General features: G+C 38.8%; 1 protein-coding gene and 1 non-coding gene across 5 annotated transcripts in view; both read left to right on the top strand.

Annotated features, from left to right (window-relative positions):
* GADL1 (glutamate decarboxylase like 1) overlaps positions 1-26,146 on the top strand; it is a 163,553-nt gene that overhangs the window by 86,616 nt on the left and 50,791 nt on the right. For all 4 annotated transcript variants that reach the window (XM_072793100.1, XM_072793098.1, XM_072793102.1 and 1 more), the window contains 3 exons: positions 4,007-4,206; positions 14,294-14,345; positions 24,092-24,181. In XM_072793100.1, coding sequence (XP_072649201.1) covers positions 4,007-4,206; positions 14,294-14,345; positions 24,092-24,181 — 342 coding nt within the window. The remainder of the gene's footprint in view (positions 1-4,006; positions 4,207-14,293; positions 14,346-24,091; positions 24,182-26,146) is intronic.
* LOC140614560 (U6 spliceosomal RNA) lies at positions 21,521-21,627 on the top strand. The gene has a single exon (XR_012015397.1). It is a non-coding gene; the product is annotated as a U6 spliceosomal RNA (small nuclear RNA).

Here is a 26,146-nt window from a genome sequence, read left to right as displayed (position 1 = left end):
TCCACCATCTAGTGGCTACGTGATCTTGGGTAATTAACTGAACCTCACCATGTTGGAGTTTTGTCACATGGACAATAGCATTGACAAAAATAACAGAACTTACCTCATTGGGCTGTTTGGAGATTTAATGAGTTCATGCATATCCAGTACCTGACACACAGTAAAGACTCCATTAATTCTAGCTCTGGTGATTACTCTCATGTGCTACATTAAGTGCTGTGAGCCCAACAGTGAAAAGGGAAGTTGTGGTTTCTGTACTCATGCAGCATGCTTGCCATTTGCTTGTTTCCCTTTGCTGTGTAATTCATTCTTCAGCCTTCCTCTGCTTGGCTCTGAAAGGGGCCCAACTCCTACAAACCACATTTCCCAGACTCCCTTGCCAATTGGCTCCCTGTTCAGTTTGGCAACAGGACGTTTAGACAAGAGAGTGAGATTGGGAGGCCAACAGGCCCTCTCCGCTTCAGTGGCATCACGGGCAGAGGCTGTCTCTTCTCCATTCCCCTTCTCTCTCCAAACAGAGCTTCTTGGGATGCTTCTTATCAGCTTTCTGCCTTGGGGAAGAGGCCAATACAAAAGAGAACAAGAGGAAAAAGACAAATTCCAGATATGATACTAGATTCACCAATGCCTGAATATTGTCTATGACTAGACTTTTAAATATATAAGCCTATCAAAAAATTCCCCTTTTCACTTAAGCTACTTTGATTGCATTTCTTTCACTTGCCACTGTGTGAGTGCGATAATACAATAGCTACTAATTCCTGAGAACTGTTTGAGATGGCATCACAATATAAACCAATTGGTATTCTCATTGCATCCATGTCCCTGGAAATCACATAACTAGTATTTATAGTCCTGCTAGCATTAAGATTGTAAAGATGAGCAAGATAAACAGGGTGTTTCTTTTTGATGGTACAATAATGACTAATTGTTTTCAAAAACATTAACTTTTATTCTACGTATTCCAAAATGCTCTTTTCTCTGGAGATCTGAGCATCTTCTCGTACTAGATGTGTATCTTAAAACTAAAGACGTCTCATCCATTTTAACACAAGGATGTAAACTAAAATGCAAAACAGGAACTTTGTGGTGAAAGTTTTCATTTATTTTCAATAAAGTGAATCCCAAGCCTCCAGTTGTTCTTTATGAAAGCTTCCCAAGGCAGGAGAATTTTTTTCAGTGTAACGAAATTAATGGTGTCGCGACTACAGGACAATCACTCATTCTGCTCTATGCTTTTTTGGCTCTTCTCTTCTCCATTTGCCTATGATGATGCAATTCATCTCCTGATAATGGATAGGCTTCCTCTCCTTTTCAATCACTAGCCTGAGGCACTGAAACTTTCCCAAGACATGTCCAAAGTTCATCTGTTTGGGAGTTTTTTGTGTTTTTTTTTTGAGTCTTTCATGGTTGATGGAAGTAAATTTATAGTCATGATGCAAGTATAAGAGTGTATGTGCATGCTTTGTCCCTAAAATGTATGCAGTGGCCTTTTTTTTTTTTTTTAAGATTTTATTTATTTATTCATGAGAGACACACAGAGAGAAAGAGAGAGAGAGAAGAGGCAAAGACACAAGCAGAGGGAGAAGCAGGCTCCATGCAGGGAGTGTGGGACTCTATCCTAGGACTCCAGGATCACCCCCTGGGCCAAAGGCAGGTGGCAAACCACTGAGCCACCCAAGGATTCCTGCAGTGGCCTTTTAATGTTATAATATATTGTCAGGCTGCAGTTGCTATGGAAATAATAATCAAATTTTCTGACCTTTGAGGGTAGGGAGATGCAATGGTGGCGGCTGTGATCACAGCTGAGGATTGCTGATAGAGTAAAAGTAAAGATTAAAGAGTAGGGAATCCCTGGGTGGCCCAGCGGTTTAGTGCTGCCTTCGGCCCAGGGTGTGATCCTGGAGACCTGGGATCGAGTCCCATGTCGGGCTCTCTGTGTGGAGCCTGCTTCTCCCTCTGCCTGTGTCTCTGCCCCTCTCTCTGTGTCTTTCATGAATAAAATAAAATTTAAAAAAAGGTTAAAGGTTAAATTTAAAAAAAAAGAGTAAGGGGCTCTTTATACCTTAATATGGAAACCAGAGCCATCTATTCTTCCCCTGTGTCTACCAACAATATCCATCAGAACAAAACTAAGGACTTACAAGTATTCTTTTAGCTATTATTTTATACTATTTATTTTGGATGCTGGTTGAGTGGAATTTTGGAGTTCTTGATTATAATTGGTCTATAATTTTTTACATAGCATAAAATCATGCATTCTGCTAGTGGAACACATTATATACATATTAGTGTCCACACAAGATAATGTTACTATCAAGACAGCAAGTGGCTGCTTTCATTTGGAATGTACCACATTGATCAGTCAAGTGAATACCCTCTCTGTTTAGAGGAGATCATTTTCTAGGACCTCTGTGACCACTGGGGAGTTTCTCTGATAGCTTCCTGTACGGCACTGATCCTTTCGTATCATTAAGACTTAGGAGATGTGCCAAATGAGAAGCTCATATATCTGTGTTTATTCTGTTCATACTACATGTCAGGAGAATGTTAGGGAAGTGTGGAATACAGGGAGTGGTATTGTTAGAGAATGTTAGAGAATGTTAGGGAAGTGTGGAATACAGGGAGGGTCCTCTATGTCCAATACAGTGTTAAGCTCTATTGGTATGGACATGAATAGGAAATGATTCCTGCCCTCAAGAACTTGCTTGGCCACATAAAGAAAGAATCTACACAGACTGCATATTGAGTACCAGCAGCACAGGAGCAAAGCCAGCAGAGGCATCCAAATATAAAAGGGAGAAGTGAGTCCAATGACATGGGCAGGGAAGATGCTGAAGGGAAAGCATAACTTGAGATGGGACCCAAAGGAAGGGAAGACCTAGATAAAGAGGAAAGACTGTCTTTGGTTTTAGAAAACTTCAGAACTTGTAAGTACTCCATATGTATTTTTTGAATGTGTTAAATATTATATTAAAATAAAGGTGAGGTCAAGCAAATGGTGTGAGCAAAGATGCAGATGGGGCATGATCTAGTGGTTAAGGGACATTGAGTAGTCTGGTTATGTTGGGGAAGCAAAGGGTTTTACTAGGTATTCTGTAGCAATGAAGATGCTCAGACAATTGGAGGACTATGAAGGATGTGTTAGGAAATATGGGATTCTGTAGATACCAGGTAACTTTGAAGGCAACAGGGTTTAAATTCTAAAAATTTAGAGGTCAAGGTGAAGAATCTAGAATGGTAGTAAACAGAGTAAATTGTTGCCCACTGTTTAGAGAGAGGTAACCAGTCAGTAAATGAGAATTGAATTTGGTTGCAAAACCAACCCCCAAACCACTTTGGAATTGCAGCTGATATTTGTGGGGATCATAACTTGCTGGCTCCTGATGAACTTTTCTACAGTTATTTCTTCAGGTTTTTTTTTTTTTTTTTTTTTATCCCTGGGTTGTTTTCACTTCTGGGCTTGTCAACATGGATATAACTTAAAAGGAAGGAGATATAAATGCATAGTTTCTTGCCTATGAAATTATATTAAGTGTGTTGTGTTCAATACATTAGGTATTTTTTCCAATATAGAGGCTTGAGTGAGTTATAGATAGATTTCTTTCATCTTGAGAAATTGATCCACCTTGATATTGTCTGTACAATGTGTTGTACACGGTCACCTCCAAGCTTCCAAATACTCATCAATAAGATTGTGAAGATGCACTTGGCATTCTCAACTTGGAGGTTTTTTTTTTTTTTCCTTTTCAAACAAAAATGGTAACCTGTGTCTGAAAGTTAACACATATTGCTTCCTATGCAGGGCAGTCATAGAGTGAGAACAGGTGCTTTGGCACAAGGTAGTAGAACATCCTACAGGTTTTGTTTGTGGGTGTGTTTTTGAAATCATTCTAAAAATGGACAGTCTTACAGTCTTTCTTTCTTTCTTTCTTTCTTTCTTTCTTTCTTTCTTTCTTTCTTCCTTTTATCCTTCCTTCCTTTCTTTTTTCTTTCTTTTTAAAAGGACCTTCTTAAGAAATGCTATTCTGCCAAGGCATCTTACCTCTTCCAGCAGGATAAATTCTATGATGTCAGCTACGACACGGGAGACAAGTCTATCCAATGCAGCAGGAGACCAGATGCATTCAAGTTCTGGATGACTTGGAAGGCCCTGGGCACATTAGGCCTTGAAGAAAGAGTTAATCGTGCACTCGCTTTATCTAGGTACTTGCCTATGTGTGTGTGTATGTCTGTAACAGAATCAATGGAAATAACATTTGCAATGTCTGTATATCTGTTCTTTCATTTGTGCATTTCTTCTTTCATCGAATGACCATTTTCTCAGTACCTACTATGTGTTAGGAATTGTGGACAAAGCAGTCCTACCCCTACCCTCTGGGATCCCAGCCCAGTTAGAGATACATCTAGGTGACAAAGCTGATAAAATGCAAGTGAACTTACTTTTTGGTAAGGGTGGGTATATGGTGCTCCAGGAGCACTCAGGAGGCTTCTTTAATATCCTTGAAGGATACTGATAGAAGCCCTAGAAATGGAAGAAAATGGGTGTAGGAAGAGCCCAAATCATGGTGATTTTAAAGACCTGAAAAGTCTGGGAGAATGTGGGGCTGGAATAAAGACACAAAGGTAAAGGTAATGTGAAAGTGCTATAGTTACTTGCTTCATCATAACAGTGGAGACCAAACTTTTGAAGCCATTTTCCAAGACATTAGAAAAACTCTTGAGATACAGGTGGTGGACATTTGCCACCCAAAGAAGACTTTTCTGCTAAGCGTGGATCAGTGGGTGCAAATGGGCAGATCATAGCCGAATTTAATTTTAAATCTGATTTGTTGAGCCTGAACTACATAGGCTTAATCTTCTTGGTGTTAAAAAAAAATCAAACATTTGAAGATGTAAAATATTTAAAAATAGGGAGATTGTCAAAAATCTGGATTTTTGGCTCCTCTCAAAGGATCAGAATGCTCTCGATCCCACATGGTGACAAACCACTGAACATGTTGATGCCTGTCTAGAGAACCACACTCCCCCTGCTTCCTCCTGTTTTTTGAAGACAACCTGGACTCAAAACTTAGCGCCATCATTTACAACCTAGGTGACTTGAGCAATTTTCTTAACTTTTCTGTACAACAGTTTTGTCCCAATAAAACGGAGATAACAATAGTACGTCGTTCAAGTAATCATTATGAGGATTAAATGAATTGACATATGTCAAACACTTAGAACAGTGCCTGATGTATGCTACATGCTATATGATTTTTTGGTTATTCTTACTTGCTTAACCACTATAGGCATCAGCGTTTGTGAACTCTGGTTTGGATTCTCTCTCCTATTCACATTTCACTTGCAAAATCCTGAGGTCTCTCCTTAGAGATTTAAAACAATTTTCTCTTTCTATACTGGAAGCTGTATGGGTGCTTTGTCTAACAGCGGTCTGAAAATTCAGTGTCTTAAAACAGCAATTATTTATTCTCGGACATCTGCTTGTGGGCTGGAGTGGCTTTATCTCATTCTGTGGTGGCTGTGAGGATTGGTGGAGGGTCTCTGTCTACTCCCCACATGCTTTGCATCTTCCTTGGATTAACAAGTGAGCCAGAGTATGTTCTTGTGTTGAAGATGACAGAAGGCCAAGAAGGCAAGCCCCATTATGCAAGCCAACTTTGTGTTTTATTTTTTAAGATTTATTCATTTATTCATGAGAGACAGACACAGAGAGATAGGCAGAGGGAGAAGCAGGCTCCATGCAGGGAGCCCAACGCAGGACTCGATCCTGGATCCCAGGATCACACCCTGAGCCTAAGGCAGACACTCAACTGCTGAGCCACCCAGGCGTCCCTGCAAGCTGATTTTGAAGTCCTGATTATGTCATATCTACTGGCATTCCAATTGCCAAAGCAAATCACATGGCCAAGCTCAATGTCAAGAGGGAGGGAATACAACCTGCCTTTTAGCAGAAGAACTGCATATTTACATAGTATTGACCTTGAAAATGAAACAGCCAGTTTTTTACCAGCAAAATGGGCATATTTGGGAATGGCAGAGGAATTGAAATTCACGACATGCAAAGTATGGCAAGCCATAGGTGAGTCTGGAGAACAAAGGAGAAGAGTTCACTTGTATAGAGGAAAAGGGGAAGTTGAGAGGGGTTGTTTTCAACATGACCCCATTGGAAGAGACAGAGAATGATGGTTTCTCACTGGCTGGTAGTATGGCTTCTCATTGCCTAGAGCTTTTGCTAGACAAAGAGAAAATCTTCCTATTTGCTGTGGTAGTAAAACAGGCTTCTTCCTGTTGGAAAATACAAGGCACGCCTCCTCCTGTTGAGGTCTGCAGTTGATGGTGAGTTTGTAGAGCAGGAAAGCTCCATCTTCATGGCTTCCTGACTCCATTTCAAATGAGGTTTCCTTTATTCTTTTTCATAATGGTTTGGGTAAAAGGACAGGTAAAGAGATGGCTTTGGCACCTATAGAAGATTGTTAGAAGTCAACAATTCTAGTGATTATGATTTAAGAAGTAGTTTTAAAAATCTATAAACACTGTACTGTTTAAGATGGGTTAGGTGGCAAGCAAAAGAAACCATAATTCAAGATACTATAAACAAAGAAAGGTAACTTATTATCCCATGTTCCTTCTAAGCTAGTATAATGATGACATCTAGAATGACTTTATCTAAGGGCTTAAACGACATCACAGGCCTCGATTTTCCTCCATCTTTCAGGTTTGCCATCTTTTATGTGGGTTTATTCCTATGTAGGAAAAAGGCTGCCAGAAGTGTCCGCTCTCTATCCTCTCTTGTCCCAGATTCAAGTTCAAGGTCAAAATGAGAATGTGCTCCTCTCTCAGCAATCCCAAAGGAAGTTTTCATATCTGAATGAGGCAAAGGTCTAACTGTCATCAGTCACTGTTGCCAGGGAAATGTGATCTTCTCACTGGTCATACTGAGTCACATACCCTCCCTTGGCACTAGGACAACATCAATTCCTCTTATAGAATATATGCTGAACAGGTGAAAATATGCCTTTATTAGGAGCAGGGTTAGTGTACTTCCAGCAGAATTAAGGTAGATAACTACCCAATGTTGAAAATAATGAAACTGTATACCATAAATATTCATAGTTTCTGTTCAATTAGAATAAAAGTTCAAAAAGCTCTATTTCCTTTTTTCTGGCATTTTCTCATACTACTTAAGTGAGGTAGACTATCCACATTATTTGATTTAAGCTGCTAAGTAATTCATTGACAGGTGTCTTGAAAGAAGGCTAGATATAAATATTTGATGATCATATTTGTTATAAAGTTAAAATTCATCTCAGGGTAGGATTTAATTTATAGTCTAAGGATACTCTCTAATTTTTGCAGCGAAATATCACAGGAGGATAAATGTTAACACTTCAATTCAATTCAACAAACACTTATTGTTTGTAAATGTTTGTCAAGTTGAATTGAATTGAATTAACATTTCAGCGAGCATCACTGCAGACTCTGTGACCTATATCTAAATATTTGAAAAATGATCCCTCTTCTTCTTCTTTTTTTTTTTTTTTTTTGCCTTAACTTTCCACAGTTTTCATACATCCAACCCTCTATTCCTGGGATGAGCAGAAATCATCCTTTTCTCCTACCCCCAAGGCCAAGCAAATATTGAGTCATTTTCTTTTTCTTTTCTCTTCTCTTCTTTTTCTTTTTCTTTCTTTCTTTCCTTTTTTTTTTTTTTTTTTAAGAAAAAGAAACAGAGAGACAGAGAGCTGGAAGGGAGGGGCAGAGGGAAAGGGAGAGACAGAGAGAGTATCTTAAGCAGACTCCATGTCCAGTGTGGAACCTGACATGGGGCTCAATCTCACAACCCCGAGATCTTGACCTGAGCCAAAATCTTGAGTCAGACAATTAACTGACTAAGCCACCCAGGTACCTCTATTTTTATTTTATTTTTGGCTAAGCCCTTTAAGATGTATCACTTGGAATGAATACAAAATTCTAAACTCAAAGAAAGAAAAATTAAGAATTATATCAAGCTCGAAACATAAGTATTTATTCTTATGGTTTTATTTATTTTCAAATTGGCTAATTGGTTTTTGGTTCTGCTCTTTAGGAAAGGAAAAGCTTTTTTTCAGTTCTAGGATCTATTGTGTTTGAGCCCAGGTACAGTGGTGTCCTGGTTAACTGACTCTCTGGAGGGAGAAACAAAAACTCCAGTTTGTAATGTCTGCCAACTTCCACGGTGTAAATATTCCCATTGTGTAAAATTTCAAGTTGCCAACAGTTGAGATTTGCAAAATTCCTGAATATTTAACAGTTGGCACTCACTAGCTAGTCCATACTAACTGTAGAACACCATTGATTAAGTGAGCCAGTGTAATCAGTTCAAACCACTGACTCTTGGGAGTTAAAACACCATTTCTCATCAAGCTCGCTGACCCTAGGGCACTGGCTTTAGAGTTTACCTGATAAAAACAATTCTCATTTGTGCCCAGAAGGCTCCGCCTGGCATAATATCTATAATTTCATAATTAATGTTGTTTTATTTCCAAGACATATTATTTCCTTCAGGAGATAAGAATTAGCAAAGTAAAGCTGCAAATGAGGATTGCATTACTATTTGGGATACCCACCAAATAGCCTGATGTAGAAAAGACACCCATTTCCCTAGACCCTCGGTCAGGTCTCTCAAATACTAGAAGGGCCGGGCAACTCTTTCCCCCTGAAATATTGCAAGAAAGATTGCCCTGGCTCCCTAAAAACAATATTCCATGTTCCTGAATCAAAATGGAGCTTAGTTTTGAAATTTGTATATTTACTTAAGATTTAAGGATCAGAGTGTGATGGAATGATGAAATGGATTGCCACCACCTTCATCAGATAGCTTGCTCTCTCTTCCCTTGGGAAAGCAAAAGCAGACATTAGAGGACAAAGATTCCTATTTAATGAGTTGTCAGAATCTAGGAAAAAGGGGAAAATTAGTGCCTGGAAGATCTCTAAGGCCTTTACTAATTTCCATCCGACCCTTGTCATTACAATCTGCAAGAAAACTCTTATCTGGAGAAATATTGATGACTAAAAGCTTGATTGCCCCTTGGGTTGTTTGAAAACCAGTGACATTGGGGATTTACAACAATATGCAATTATTAAGCATGATCCAAACCCAGAGGAGGGATTTAAAACCACCACCTCCTGTACCAGGCAGGTGATTGAGTATCCCTGATATCTGCCTAGGAAAGTTGAAAATGTTTCCCAATACCCAGGGCTACCTGTTGCCAGCGGCTCCTTCTAGGCCTCTGCCATGGCCCTCAGGTTAAATGGATATTCAGTAAGAGGTAATTTTTAAAGCCAGCCGAGAAAAGTCATGTGTGTAAATCTTTTCAACAACAACAAACAGCTTAAGAATTCCCATCCGGCTACTTTGTTAGATCTCCAGTGGATCATCTATCTAGTCCCTTGACACACAATCTCTGTAATCTCTCAGATGGCATTCATTTCACAGACTTACATGAATACTGAGGGATTTATTGTTTTCAGTGTGGCAAAGGTGAGCAGTTACACAATGGCACCTCTGTGCTAGTGTATTTCTGTAGGTGGGGAGAGGAGGGGAGTCTGTGGGGGTACGAGAGGGCCAGTGTTTTCATTTTTTCTTTATATTGGTAATTTTTCAAAAATCACAATTGCAATAGAACGTATCATGTAGGTGTCTGTGATGAATCACACAAGTCATGCAATATGTTCTAATATATGCAGAGCATACAGAAAGCAGATGGAGAAGCCTCTCAGGAGTTCTGGGAGGCTCTGCACATCAGAAAAAACATTTCAAATGAGGAGGTGAGACTGGGAGAGAAAGTTGGTCAGAGTGTTCCAGGGAGACTCTGAGTAGCTGAGAAAAGGACTGGGAAGGCTGCTTCCAAAAGGGAAACAATGTCCTGCCAAAGGACAAGTTAAATGCAAAAACATCAGACATCATCGTTTAACTAATTGGGGAATTGAGGGTCTTCAGTGTTGGAAGCATATTTGTAAGCAAAGGAAGAGGATGTGTTTGGAAGCAAAATTATCATTCGTGTCTGCTTCAAAATCAAGCTGGAATCTTACAACAAGGAGTTTTTTTAGCTAGTAGGACTGGTGAAAATTCTTGTTAATGTGTATTTTTTTCCTCCCTTCTCTCTTTTTGCTAAGCTTAGCGAGAAGCACAGTGATGAGTTTTATAAGCTATTGTTTCTTCTTCTTTTTTAAAGATTTTATTTATTCATGAGAGGCACAGAGAGAGGCAGAGACATAGGCAGAGGGAGAAGCAGACTCCCTGTGGGGAGCCCGATGCAGGACTTGATCCCAAGACCCCAGTATCACACCCTGAGCCAAAGGGCAGATGCTCAAGCTCAACCGCTGAGCCACCCAGGTGTCCGTATTGCTTTTGAACCCATTTACTGGATGCCTTTTGGTTGAAGTAGTTTCTGGTTCCTACATTATGTCCCCAAACTAAAAGTACATCTTTTTCTAGTTTGCATCAGATAAGATGCAAACTTATTTTCTTTCTTTCTTTTTAATTATTTTATTTTTTCTATTTTATCTTTGGTCTATTTCCATGTATTGAAAAGAAAAATTGTGAGGAACAAATCATTCCTATGAATGTAGGCAGAAATGACTCAAACCTTACTTGGATTCCCTCCCCAAACTCTTTTCATTTAAGCTTTAATTGGGGAAGGTACCCTACTGAAGATGCACTTTTCAACTAGCATCCCCAAAACTGCTCTCTGTGGGATAATAGACTTCCAGAAGATCTTAATGAATGTTCTTCCAAAAAATGTTTCCATGGTCAAATATGTTTGGGAAGTGCTAACTATATTATATTACTTCTCTCTCAGAGATTCAGTGCTCCTGAGGGGGCCTGTAATATAGAAACACTTTTAACTTTGCTTTTAACATTTTTAATATGCAGACATTGTTTATCGTTCACCCAACAACCATTCTTCCCTCTTTTTCTTGCTAAAGAACCTTGATTTTATTTAGGTAGCAATGGTGTAGCTGGGAACATTGGTCTAAGCCAATCTCTGCTGACTGTAATGAGTTTAGGGGTAAATATATGACTCGGCCTCAGTCAAGGGCTCACTCCGAAGAGGGAGAATTCTTCGAAGGCTTCTGGGGAAAATATTCTTACCTAAATAGAGAGAAAGAGAGAGGGAATGCTTTTGCTCTGGCCCCCTCTTTTCCTTCTTGGACACTCATATAAGGATGTGAAGTGTGGAGTGTAGCACACATTTGAGAACGTGAGACAATCATTAGCACTCTGAGCAAGGCAGGCTGAAAAGATAGAAAATGCCTGGTTCTTGATGACAGTATTGAACCATCCAACCAGCTCAATAAATGTCTTTATGAATTAAGCCAAGTACCCTTCTAATTGTAGACAAAAGTAATCTAACTGGCATGCCCAGCATTGCTCGCATTTATTTGGCAACTGAACTTTTTTATGTGGGAGACCTATTAACATGGGTTGGCATGGAGCATAGTCAGGTGACTCCAGCGTAAGCCTTTTATTATGTTTATAATAGCAACTTGTCACCCAAATCACCTCTGCTCTCAACTCAGTTGAGTGTTACACTTTGGGCTCTGAGAGTGGCTACAATGGGGACAGTGGCCCAGACACAAAGCCCAGGTCCCCATCATTACCAAATAGCAGAGTTTTAACTGAAATGATCCAGCTCTGTTTTAGGATGCCTTTCTCTAGGGAGTAGCTTTAGCCAGTTTGACAGAAATAGCTTTAATTGAGACTTCTGAGCAAGTTTCCTACAGTCATCACCTGTTAGGGAAGGATTTTACCCACCTAGTCCCACATCTCTGTTACATACAGAAGGAAACTGAGGCAGGCTCAGGAGGCTAGGAATTATCCTAGAGTCACAAAGTTGATGAGCTGCACAATTAGAATCTTCTAGAGACAGTCCCAGGATTTCTGGCAATGCGAAGTTTTTCCATGGCCTCAGGGTGTCCAGGATTAGTGTAGGCTTCCTCAGCATGAGGTGTGGTATTGCTTTGGAGTTCACGGATAACCTATATATGTTTGTGTCTGAGAAGCTAAAAAAGTATGGTTCACAATCTTTCCTTGTAACGACAGAAATTATATATGCCTATCTATTATGTTTTTTTGCTTTCCTTTTTTCTTTTATTAAGTTCTCTTTCAAAAATTACATGAATAACCACATCTATGAAACTTTGCAAAAAAATTTAAAAAGAGAGTTAGTAATCTCTGTCTACCCCATTGCCTCCAGTTTGTTCCTCCCCCAGGTAAACGCCAACAATTTATTGTGTACCTTCTATTCTTTACTCTGTGAAAAAAAACTATAGATAGATATAGATATAGGGATAGGTATTACTTTTGCATTCTTTTTGATAATTTCTTAAAAAGCAAAGTCATATTATCAACATTTCTCAATACCTTTTTATCTCGTGCTAATACATCATAAGCATCCCTGTGATTTAATTGAAGTATATATAATTCCTTCTTTTTAAAAGCTGTGTCATATTACACTGCATTGCTATAATACATTTTATTTTACCATTTGCCAATTTCTGGACTTTAATCTTGTTTCTAGTTAATTTGCATGAAATACATGCACATCTATGTACACATAGATTTAGGTAAAATTACATATATGAATGATTTTATTTAATTCTTTTGAAACAATCCTTGAGATTAGAAAAGCAGATTGTGTTATTTCAGTTTTCTTGGAATTGAGACTCAAGAGAAACATTTTTATTGTCCTTAAGTATGAATTGAATATATGTAGTTAGTGACATAATCATACTCCATATAATTATTTTTTAAGAGATTTATATTAATTTTTTTAGAAGGAGGGAGGGGCAGAAGAAGCCTCTCTCTGAGGCTCTCAGAGAGAGAGAGAGAGAGAGGATCTCCAGTTTTTGCTGAGCACTGAGACTGACTCAGGGCTCTATCCTACAATCCTGAGATCATGACCTGAGCTATAATCAAGAGTCAGATGCTCAACCAAATGAGTCACTCAGGTGCCCCTTCCAGATAATTGTACCATAATTTCATATGATGAATGGACCAGAATTTTCAAAGCCAGACCTCATGAATGAGTGTCATGTTTCTTTCTTTCTTTCTTTCTTTCTTTCTTTCTTTCTTTCTTTCTTTCTTTCTTTCTTTCTTTCTTTCTTTCTTTCTCTTTCTTTCTTTCTCTTTCTTTCTTTCTTTCTCTTTCTTTCTTTCTTCTTTCTTTCTTTCTTTCTTTCTTTCTTTCTTTCTTCTTTCTTTTTCTTTCTTTCTTTCTTTCTTTCTTTCTTTCTTTCTTTCTTCTTTCTCTTTCTTTCTTTCTTTCTTTCTTTCTTTCTTTCTTTCTTTCTTTCTCTCTCTCTTTCTTTCTTTCTTTCTTTCTTTCTTTCTTTCTTTCTTTCTTTCTTTCTTTCTTTCTTTCTTTCTTTCTTTCTTTCTTCTTTATATATAAAATCACAATAAGTATTCTGGCAAGTACATTTTTGTCAATGTCCCTGATCATTTCCTTACATTTTACCCCCAAATTTGAAATACTGGGTCAAGGGGTATGAACTTCTGAAGGCTCATGATCAAATCACTAGTTTTTAAGGCCAATTATTTCAAATGGCTCCTCTTTTTATATAAATAATAACCAAGCCCAAGGGAGAGGTGTCCATGTTGATTTACTCTATGTTCTCAGTCATTTTGGTCTTTTCTTGATCCTATTTCACATCTCGTGTATCTGTGCCCTTTGCTTATGGCAGGATAGTTCTCTTTTCTCTGATACTGGAGATGACTTCATAGATATTCTAGTAGTGGCTACCGCCCACTTACTTTTAACATGATACTAATGATCAGTCCTTTTTCTCTCTGTTTTGGCCTTAGAAAACACAATGTCAAACTTCCTTGCTCTTAAATGAGCTTACAGGTAGAGGTACACACCAAAAGCCAGCTAGGTCATTTAAGTACCTATGCTAAATCTCCATCTAGAACATGGATGTAAAACCCACATGGACAGAGGTCTATCTCTAATCTATTTTAGGTGGTTTTCATACTGGGGTTAAAATCTGATGCTAACAAGTGAGATAGATATCACCTCATCCAAATGATATATCTTTTTACTTGGGCCCCAGGGATCTGTAGTACGTTCAGGGATATGTGTCGAAATCCTTGTTTATCCCCATCCCTCTGCCCTTCCTTATTTCTAAGCCTGTATTTCTAAGCCTTGTCTCTGCATTCTGAAATAACAGTGTTTTTGTGTGCCAGTCATGTTCATGGAATTGTTAGATGCCAGATTATAAATATTATTGTGACTCTCATTTTCAGGTACCTTGTAGAAGAAATCAAGAAAAGAGAAGGATTCAAGTTATTGCTGGAAGTAAGTGATTATGGAATTGTACTCTTGATTTTGTCAGTCAACAGTGATGAAGGTGGCAATTTTCTAATCTGTTATATTCCATTGGTTTTTGTGTTGCAGACTTAGAAACAAGTCATTAGCTTAATTCATGGAGTCCATTATGTTAATTTACTCTATTAGTGAGTATTTTGCCTTTGTTGGATTCGCAAAGAACACATGTGCCTTAAGTATTGAAAATTAAAGTGCTCAATAATAATTACCAAGGATAATACTGAATAAATATATAAATTGCATGATGATTGTACTGTGAATATTCCACTGTGCTGTAGTGGTGCCTGCACGTGAAAAATCAATTAAGTGAATGTACAATAATGCATATAGTTTTCTCTTTTTATAAAATAATAGGAACATATTACCTTTGAAGCAGTGGGAAAATAAGTCATTTTGTGGTTGGACTGTTTGCTATGTACAAGAAATAAAATAGTTGCAAGGATAGAGAATATTGGATTTTTCCCCCTAAAATATATGGTTAGAAAATATGAAGGATCTTATTTAATTCTTATTTTTAAGAAATATGAAGTGTGGGATGCCTGGGTGGCTCAGCGGTTGAGCGTCTGCCTTTGGCTCAAGGTGTGATCCCAGAGCTCGAGGATAGAGTCCTGCATCGGGCTTCTGGGGGGAGCCTGCTTCTCCCTCTGCCTATGTTTCTGCCTCTCTCTCTGTGTGTCTCATGAATGAATAGATAAAATCTTTGTAAAAAAAGAAATATGAAGTGTAGGAGGTTCTCTTAGATCTTCTGATAGCATATATTATATAGCAATCTTTAACCTGATGCAAAAATCACCTGGAGATTACAATCTGGGAACCTTTTCATATGTAAGCAATCTGGCTAACCTTTGGCATTCATTTATTCAGCAAGATTTACTGAGCAATTACTATGCACCAGGCACAGTTCTAGGTACTATAGGTATAAGACAGGGAAATTCCCTGCCCTGGTGGTGCTTATATTCAAATGGCAAGTAACAGGCAAGCAAATTAATACCTAGCAAACATCAGGGAAGCAGATGTCTCAAGAAAATAATAAAGGAGTTTCATGAGAGAGTTACAAATAAATGGAGAGTTACAGATGTGTGTTATATAATAGAAATAAGGGTGGAATGCTGGAATGATGATGTGGATGGGAGTGTGGTGGCCTGTTTCACTTGGGTCATGCAGGTAGGGCCTTCTGAGGTCATCTTTGAGGTGAGACCTGATTGATGGTAAGTAGTGTGCCATGCAGATATCCGAGGGAAAGATGTTCTAGATAGAATCAGTAAACAACTACAAAGGCTTCCAGCTGAAAAGAATTCTATGTGTTTGAGTAATCAGCAGTTATATTAAGCAAGTGGGGAGTGTGCAGGAGGTGATGCAGGTGGAGGGAGGGGCAGAGACCAGATCAGGTGGAGTCAGGTAGGTTCTAGTATTGGCTTTTATTCCAAGTGTAATCATTGGAGAAGTTTTATGCAGACAGGAGTCTGAATTCCATTTTGTTTTATTTATTTTTTTAAACTTTTTTTTTTTTACTTTATTTTATTTTCTTGAGAGGTAGAAAGTGCACGAAGAGTGGGGTGTGGTACAAGAGAGACTCTTAAGCAGGCTCCAAGCCCAGTGTGGAGCCAGATACAGGGCTTGGTCTTAGGACCTGAGATTATGACCTGAGCCAAAGTCAAGAGTTGGATGTTCAACTGACTGAGCCACCCACTTACCCTCCAAATTCCACTTTAAAATATCATGCTGGATGTCCTAGGAAAAGAGGAATGAGGTAGGAGGAGATGAAGGGAGGCCAAGGAAAGGGTAAATCAGACAAACTGAGATGCTGTTGCAGTGGCCCAGGGGGGATATGGTGATGATGGTTTGGGAAAACCATCAGAGTTTGTGGAAAACCACAAGTTTGGGAAACACTGCTCCAGAGACTCCTGACCATGCCTTCCACCACTATCCACAAAAGAATCCAAAGTTCCTGAAAAAATAGGGACATGAGGGAACTTGAATAGACAGCAAGAGAATCCATATTTAAATAACTTTCTGGTAACACCTCAAAGAAGCAAAAAGGCGAATTTAGAGTATGGGACAGTCTACAGGACACCTGACCTGGTTCCTTCAACAGGTTGGTGGCATGAAGAAAAATTAAGGAGGAGGGAGTGATGATCACTCTGGGTTCAAAGAGACAGAAGAGGCCCCCTCACCATATGCAACACACAGAGTTGTTGGGATCCTAGTTTGAACAGTCGTAAAAAAAGTAGATTTTGAAACAGTTGGGAAGTTTCTAATGTGAAACTGGCTATTGGATAATACCGAGGAATTATTGATAATTCGGTTATCAGGTATGATAATAGCATTATCACTACGTAAGAAAGTGTGTATATTTGTAAGAGATACACACGTAAGCACGTGAGGGTAAATCAACAGCTCTAGGATTGCCTGGAGTTCAAATCTGAGTGACTTTTTCAGTTTTCTTGAGTTTAAGTTGCCTTCTTTATTTCCCTGAGGTGAAATAAAGAGGGAATTCTACAAGTTTGAATCGCCTTCTTTATTTCTCTGGCTGTGGGAACCATGGTGCTTATGGAAAGTGCTTTACACCTTTGGAACTGCAATCTTTTGATAGAGCTGAAAGAAAAAGTGATGAAAAGAAGGTGAACTGTTTTAGAAGTTATTTATATATTCTTCCTAGAGGCTTAAAAGTGATGGGAGGAAACGCACACCATCATCTTTATGGAATTGCAAACATTCACATCCTTCTAATGCAAGTTAAGGTGGGTTTTCATCCTTAGGCAGCCTTCTGTCCTGGATATTTTATCTATGGGAGCCAGATGGCCCCAAAGCAGCGAAGGTGGCTTTCTCAATAGCATTCCAGAATTCCTACTTCTAAGGGTTTTTATATGTGATCTGCATTTGCGTCTCTTCTCTGTGTTCTGTTTGGAGGAATAATGTACATTTAGACCTTGAATCTCACATCTAAGTGTCAAGGCAATTATCCTTTTTGTTAACAAATGCTTACTTTGGATTGATGAAATATAACTCTAATGCATACTTAAGAGAAGAGAGATTTGATTAGAGTATAGAGTGTGAAATGGAGTCTTTCAATTTAGGAAAAATGAAAGTCTCTAAATATATATATATATATATACACACATATACATATATTTTTTATATTTTCTTGTCTATATTTTGATTTATATTATATAATGAATATATATATATTCATGCACTTTTTAGCAGATAGAATGTTAAGTGGAACATTGAAAATAGGAAATGAATACAACAAAACAGAGTATCCAGTACTTGAATATCTTTTCCTGAAAACAGCAAAAATAAGGCATCTCTTTTTGAAGATGATTGAAAGTTATCATTTCAAATGGATTCTGCATTATTCATGGACCCCTGAAAATCATTTCTGTTTTTCTGTGTGGGATCTAAGATCTAATAGATGTTTTCCTAGAGGTTCATTCATTCGGATACTATCATTCACATATTTCCTTTTGCTCTCTTGGGAGAGTCCTAATTATTCAACTTTTTGTTTTTCTCTTCCTGAGTTCCACATTAGGAAGAGTTATTTAGATTTCATAGACTTGCCAGGTTATCAAGGATCTTCAAGGACGTTGAGTCAATTTCCTGTTCAAAGTGGGAAACACCTTTCTTGACAGTAATGGTAACAGGAAGTTAACCTTTTCCTGAACACTTCCTGTGTCAGATAATTCACAGCTCAGTTCTCTTCCTCAAACTTGAATTATTTATATTCTATTACTTATTGACCTGTACTATTAATATGTATCAAGCACACTGCAATTTGTAGTTATCTTTTAATCTAGTTTTATTAGATTACAGCACCCTTCTACCTGCAAAATCCAATGTACAGTCTTAGATCTTCATTCTGTTGAATTTCTTTAGCATTTTACACCTTATCCAGTCATTGCCTCCCTTTTGAAATGCTCTTCTATTATGGTTTCTTTGAATTTCTCTCCCAGTTTTTCTCCTTTCCATGTGGCTTTTTCTTCTCAGTTTCAATGAGAAGGTGGTCTCTTCATCTGGGTACTCCATTAAATATTATTTTCCACTCCTCTGTCTTTTTAAAATTTATTTAGTCATTATATAGAGGCAGAGACATAGGCAGAGGGAAAAGCAGGTTCCCCCACTGGGACCCCAATGCAGGACTTGATCCCAGGATGCCCAGGATCAGGAACTAAGCCAAAGGCAAACACACAACCATTGTGCCACCCAGCCGCCCCTACTCTTCTGTCTTTAGTTCTTTTTGTTTCCACATACTCCTCCTGAAATGTTTAATCCATTTATAGAACGTTGTTATCATTGGCTTCACTAATGCCTCTATCTGTGACTTGTCTCCTAAATTCTAGTCCTTTATACATAGGCATGTCCTGAAATTTTCAGTTAGAAAAGGCATTTTTCTAACAGGCACTTCAAATTCAGTATCTCTTTTTTTCTTATTTAAAAAAATTTTTTAAGATGTACTCATTTATTTCAGGGAGGGGAATCAGAGGGAGGGAGAGAATCTCAAGCAGCCTCCACGCTGAGCACAGCCTGACATGAGGCTTGATCTAATGACCCTGACATTGTGACCTGAGCTGAAACCAAGAGTCAGACGCTCATCTGACTGTTCCCTCCAGAAACCCCTCAAATTCAACATTTTGAAACTGAAGTGTAGCCATTCTCTTTTCCCAAATTCTACATTCTTCTTTCAGTTATTAGAAGTATGATCCATCCAAACAAAAATCTTGATGTTGTCTTCCCTATCTTCCTTGCCCTTCTCTTAAAGGCATCTTGGGCAGTTTTCTCCACTCCTGAAGCCACTGCTTCAGTTCAGGCTTCCATCACTCTTCAGATTGGCTTGCCTCATAACTCATCCTCTGCTCATCTTGGATGCCCCTCCAGCCCATCTCCACACGGTACCCATACTGTGGCCTTTCTAAAGTGCAGTCTGCTTCCAAGATCGAAACTCTCCAGGATTCCACATTGCCTCTAGAATCAAGCCCAAACTTCCAAGCATGGCAGATGAAGAAGCCCTTTGAGAAATGACTTTCATTTCCATGTCCATCTTCATCTCTCTTTTTTTAAAAAAAGATTTTATTTATTTTTTCATGAGAGTCAGAGAGAGAGAGAGAGAGAGAGAGAGAGGCAGAGACACAGGTAGAGGGAGAAGCAGGCAGAGAAGCAGGCTCTACACAGGGAGCCCGATGCAGGACTCGATCCCGGGACTCCAGGATCACGCCCTGGGCCAAAGGCAGGCGCTAAACTGCTGAGCCACCCAGGGATCCCCATCTTCACCTCTCTTCAGTACACCTTGTTCTCTATTCATTCCAAGTTCTTGCCATCCACCTGAGTACATGGGCTTCTACATGTGCACTATGTCTATTGCCAGAGATGCTTCTTGTATTATGAGAAGTTTCTTTTTTTGCAATTCTCATTCCATTAAAGTTTAATTGCCTCTACCTAGCTTCATTACTAGTCGCTGAGTTCCAAGAGATAAGCATCCAGTGTAAGTCATTTTTCTCATCTTAATGTCTGGGCCAGTATCTAGAACACAGAAAATTCTGCTTATTGAATTGAATATTTCAGTTACCCATCTTTGGGCAGGCTATAATTCTTTACCATTCTCCTTCAAATAGTGAATGCAAAAATAGTGATGCATCTCACCTACTACAGATTTTAATGGGGTTATTCATCCACTTGAAAAGGACATCTCTTTCTACCAATATAGCTCCAAGTAATAGTCACTAGGCTAATAGAGTGCCTGCTGTATGCCAGATACAGAAATAAATTTTGGAAATAATCTCTGTGCTCATCAACCCAACTCTGTGGGATAGACAATATGATCTCCATTTCATAGATTAGGAAGCTGAAGATTAAAGTGTTCAACACTTGTCCAAGCAAAGACCTGGTAAAGTTGGGATTCGAGCCACATCCATGTGACTCTAAAACCCAGGTTTTTTTTTTTGTGCTACTCAGTGCTGCCTTTGAAATGTTTCAGTAGTCCAATCAGATATTTAAGATTGAATACCTTGAAGTCAGTTAAGATCCATCATGCCCCCTTTCTCCATTTTATACTTGCATGATTATTTCACTCTGTCTGCTAGATTCTGCATTTCTACTTATTAAAATGCCTAGTGCTAGCTTTGTCTTTTTTTATTATTGTGATCTAATGATGTCATAAGCAAAGGAGATGAATTGCTTTTGATGTGACTTGGTTTTAGAGAATGCCAGCTATGGCATCTTGGTGACCCTTGACATATTTCCCCAAAGGGGTCTCATATCGTTCGCTCAATAATCCTTGCTGAAATTGACATCAAAATTACCTGCTTTATTTCTTAGACTATATCTATTTCTTTTCTCTCTGAAAGTCAGGCTAGAATGCAGCCATCCTTTCTTTAGTGGTACTTCTGTGCTTCTCCATGAATTTTTAAAGATTATGACAATGTTTTCCACACTATAGGTGTTTTTGTACCCTTCACTATCATTTGTCTTCTGTTGACACTTGGATTCTTTTTTATGCCTTTTCAATTTTATGGTGTTAGAGTACATAGACTAAAGTATTCCTAAGACACCTGAGAGGTCAGGCTTTCCTATACACAGGGAATAAAATGGCATGTGAATGGCTCTACTCTGAAAATACTCATTAGTGGTTTGAAGCCTCTTGAACAGAGTCACTGTATCAAATTCAAGCTACACAGGCAAAGAGACAAGGAAAACTCAAATATGTTTCTTGTGAATATTCAAAGGGATATTTTCCCCAAATCTTAATAATTTTGGAAATGATGAAGTAGAAGTATTCCACTAAATGGAGATCAAATTTTCTCCAATCAAATGAAGTGTCAAAAGGACTTCATCAATTTTCAAATGCCACGGCACTGAAGCCACACAATTCTAAAAGATACTGGGAAAAAGGAATCACAGATATGTCACTTCAAATATATCAAAACAGAAACTAAGTAAAACAAATGTAAAAGGTGATTTAAAAGGCCTAGGTCCTAACTTCTAAAATATGGAGCAGCTACGATAGCAGGTAAAAACTACTACAAAATGATTTATGATGTTGCCATGCAAATGAAAAGTAATGAGTTAATGATGTATTAGTCAGGGTCCAATAAGAACACAAAAACTGCACAGCAATTTGAAGTGGGGAAAGTGCAGAATGAAGAATTATTGTGCTTGCTTCAGCAGCCTATATACTGAAATTGGAATGATACGGAGACAATTAGCATGGCCCCTGTGCATGGATAACACACACATTTGTGAGGCATTTCATATTAAGAAAAGAAGAAGAATTATTAATAGGGGATTTCCTCATACGGGAAAAAGAGAACCCTAAAAAACCCACAGAAATAGCAGATGTAGAAAACAACCACCACTCCTAAAATTGGGATAGAGCACCCATCAAGAGGCCACTCCCTTCCAGGGCTAAGATACAGTCATAGTTGGAGAGGGCACAGTGTAGTACACTGGATCGCAAAGAAATTCACTGAGATATCCCACTATTAGAATTTGCTAGGGATCCAACGTCTGAAGTGCTACAGGAAGCCATTTTCAGAGCTGTGCCTTGAAACGCACTCGTCTACACACAGAGGTGCCAGAGAAGACATCCGAAGCAAGGCACCTTGCTGGCAGCACTCCCCTGTAAAACCACTTGCAGGGAGTGTGCCAGAAAAAACAATTTAGGGCACTGACCAATCTGTTGTGAAGCTATCTGAGGGGGGTGGTGCTGGAGGAATCTATCAGGGGTTCACTTGTGGCTGGGCACCAGTACTGCTGAAAACCCCACACATATTGGAAGAGATCCATGAGGTTAGCACACCAGAACCCAGAAGAGACACCTCTTTCTTCTCAGTGTCCCTCCAGCACCCTCTGCTGATAAAGTCTAAGATTGGAGCAGATGTCAAGGAGAAATATTTATAGAGTCCAATTCCATTTTCATAAGATACAAAGTATGGATTTGAGCTGAGCAGCAGTAAATTGATAACTAACATAAATGATATCTGGAAAAAAATCATTATTGATGTAAAGACATGAATTCCTAGGACCCGATGGCAGATAATAACTATATTTTTCTTCTACTTTCCAATCAACCATAGTTACTTTATTTGAAAAGATTTATTCACATTAAATGAGTAAAGAATTTTGAAGTCCAGTACATTTCTTTCATAGAGAAACCAAATCAATTATATCAGAAATCCAAGTATAAATTGTGTGGATTTGTACAGACTCTTGTAGTCTCATGATAAATGTTTGCAGAAATTGAGTTGAATTAAATAGTACTCCATCTTGAACTACTTCATATTTTGAAGATTTTTGGCTCTTTTTCTTTTTTATTTTTTTTATCAAATCCAGTAAGAATATTACAATTTTCAAAGGTTAAGGGACTTATCTTTTGAGCTGGGAATATTTCTGAGCATTCACTTGTGATTTAAAATCCACTAGAATCAGGACTCTACATAGTACTGGTCTTGATTTTAAGATATAAGATGATAGCTGTTTCCTCTTTCTGAAATACTTGGAAACTTTATAGTGATACTGGAGCGTAACTCTGATGGTTACTGAGAACTATTATAACATTGGTTATTACCTGCAAACTGTGTTTGTGTAGGAAAATTGAAGTTATTTCAAATACTCTCGCTGCTAAGAATCAAATGAGGAAGCTGTTGAGTGGATAGGGATGACCTAGAATGTTTCCTAAATATCTAATCTCTTCCTATGTGTCTAATTTGTAAGCTCTCGCCATAATTTCCCAAGTCAGCTGGTCACTGAAAACAAGTCTTGTGATTGCCTGTGACATTCCTATGTTTTTGTCCAGTGAGGATGGACAAAAGGAGGTATAGTGAAGAAAATTTTGTCTATGTGACAATAGTTAGACTAAAGCTTGTTCTGGAAGATTATCCCATGTTTAACCCAAAACAGATTACCAGAAATGATGATTAGGCTATGGCCACTTTAGATCTGAGTTTCTCAAGCATATACCATGCACTATTTATTTCAGAATCACCTGAGATGCTTCATAAAATGCCAATTCTCCAGCCTTTTCAATGATGAACTACATCATATTCTGGGCATTCTAAGCACAGGGTGTGAGAATCTGTTTTAAACAAGCTCCCTAGCTGATTCATACCTTACTGATACTTGAGGCTGACACTGAGACTTGAAAGCCAAGAGTCAAGGTGATGTTCTTTTTTCCCCAAGCAGTATAGGCTAGGGTCACAACAGGGCTCGTTAAGTGAAGTCCAAGCATGTCGTATGTTATCAACTCATAGATAACCGGGGATTTTCCATGTGTCTTCCATTACCTGCTACACCTGACAGCTTTGGCTACCTTAGGTAGAGAAGGGGTTATTGGAAGGAGATGGAAGTGAAAGAAATAAGTTAAGGATCAAGGTTGAAGAGGGGGGATCCAAGGCATCTCTGGGCATGTGTGTATCCAGTGCTAACTAATCGTCAGAGCTTGGTTGAGGCAGCTTCAAACTTGATTATGTTTATTCCCAATTTTGTGCTCATCCCTTACCTGGAGGAAACAGCTCCTTCTGGGTACATCCAACCGAGAAGAAAATTCCCCAGTAGGCTGTTACCCGAAGTAAAGCAGAATGAACATCTAGCTCTATAAGATTCTGATGTGTTATCAGTGTAATACACACATGACAATTCTTAAAGAAAGTAGCTAAGAGCTTAATAATATTCTAAGATTAATCTTAGGCTAACAAAACAACTTTCATTTTTTTTTTAATCCTCAGCCTGAATATGCCAATATTTGCTTTTGGTACATTCCACCAAGCCTCAGAGAGATGGAAGAAGGACCTGAATTCTGGGCAAAACTTAATTTGGTAAGTAACAAGTAAATTGCATTTTTCCTTTTGATGAAATGATTCCGTTCCCATTGTCTATTGATCCTATGAATAATTCTGTACTTGAAAGACTGCCTGAAGATCTAGAGAAGTGGCTCCTAGGATACTGAAAGGTAATTTATGACATGCCAAACAGTTGTCAACACTGTGCTTAAACAATGTGACTTACTTGATCCACACGTGATTTCAAAATAATAGCGCTGTTTGCAAGAGAGTTATAGGATGTATTAGAAGTTCTAATTCACGGTGTACTTCAGAAAGTATGATCTGGTAACAGGACACAAGGCTGAAGTTCCATGATGAATGGCTCCTTTTTCAACTCTGCCTCTGCATGTCTACGACTGCTTGTGTACCTTGCATGGAGATAATGTCAAAAGTCTACATCTGGTACCCTTTGTGAGTGTGAGACCTTCTGTTCTTTCCACCAACAAAAGCATCTTACGCCCAAGGGGCTTATGTGATAAAAAAGAAAAGTGATTCCAGCAGTGGGTTTCAACTGATGATAGAACAAAATGTGCTTGAAAGTCTCTCCACACACAGCTGGTGAGGGCTGACAGTCCCACGCAATGAGCAGGCCCAGGCTCTAGGGACTCCTTGTGTATCACCTGCACCTCTCCTAGCATGGTCCTGCCAGCTAGATTTCTGCCTCTAAACCAGATTTCCAAGAACCGTGAAGTCTCACGAACCAACACTACTTGTTCCCAGTCCCCTGCTGCATGGACATTGTGTATTTTGAAGTGAACCAGTGGGAGTTTGCCCTGAGGATTCTGTGGCCATGACACGTAGAGTGAGAATACACGATGGGTTAGAACCATCAAAGTTGGGTAATGCTCTACCCCTTGTGTCTTCCCTCTCAAGCTCAGTGACCTCTATCGCCCTGGTTAGTAAAAACTGACTTGCAAATCTCTCTCTATCCTCTGTGGGAAAATCAGTGATACAGTTAATAGCTATTATAGGCAATAGCACTTCTAATTCCCAGTCAGGTAAACGACAAACCTTCACTGAGTGCTCACTCTACTGTGCACTGGAGATACAGACATCAAAAAGACTTGGCCCCCAGCCTTGAGAAGCTCGTGAGTGAGGAGACAAATGAGTAAAGGGATGATCACAAGGCAGCTAGTAAGACCCCAGATGGAGATGAGCCCTGTTTGCGCTGATTGCAGAGAGAAAGATTATCTACATTGCTGTGTGACACAGTAGAGCTAAGTCTTGAACAATCAGGAGACAGAGGACAATCATAGAGAAGTAGATTCTAGGAAGAATCACAGCATGATGACCTAGAGACATAAGAGAAGAGCGTGTGATTCAAAGATCACAGGATTGCAAAGGGAAAGTCATGGGGTCCTTGTCTTTCATGACAAGGAGCTTGGAATTTGTGGCTAATTAAGAGAAAGAGGAAAGACTATGGCCTTTAAGCCATAACCACCTATAATCTCACCTACAGCATCTTCTCTTAGCTTCAAGTCATTTTCTTTTTCTTCATGGTTCATTAAACCTCCTACACTGTAGCATAACATATATGCAATATATACATATTCTACCCCTTGTCAAAAGAGAGGTCCGGCAGCAGAGATGGAGAGAGAGGGATGCTGGTATCTGTTCCTTTGCTAGAAAAGTTTATTCCCTTCATTACCCATTTCAGGCAATTAACTCAGTCCTGGGGCTCTGTCTTGCATTTTACCCACTCAGAGCAAATAGAACAGGGCTAAAGAATGCATTTCACATGTAAGTAACCCATAAAAAAAAAAAAAAAAAAGACAATGTGAGAATTTACTAGTGAGGTTTCTAGGGACATTATGTACTTTGATGGAATACAACTGACTTTTTTTTGGGTGGTGTGGGGGAATAATTGCTCAGGATTGAGAAAGATCTGGTTGCCATTCTTCTCACTTTTCCATTGTTAAGAAAAGCAACCAAGAATGTGTTATTTGTGTTTTACTGACT

Source organism: Canis lupus, chromosome 22 (assembly GCF_048164855.1).
Source record: "Canis lupus baileyi chromosome 22, mCanLup2.hap1, whole genome shotgun sequence".
Lineage (NCBI taxonomy): Eukaryota > Metazoa > Chordata > Mammalia > Carnivora > Canidae > Canis > Canis lupus.
The sequence above is the reverse complement of the archived record's forward strand: the minus strand, read 5'-3'. Positions and strand labels throughout refer to the sequence as shown.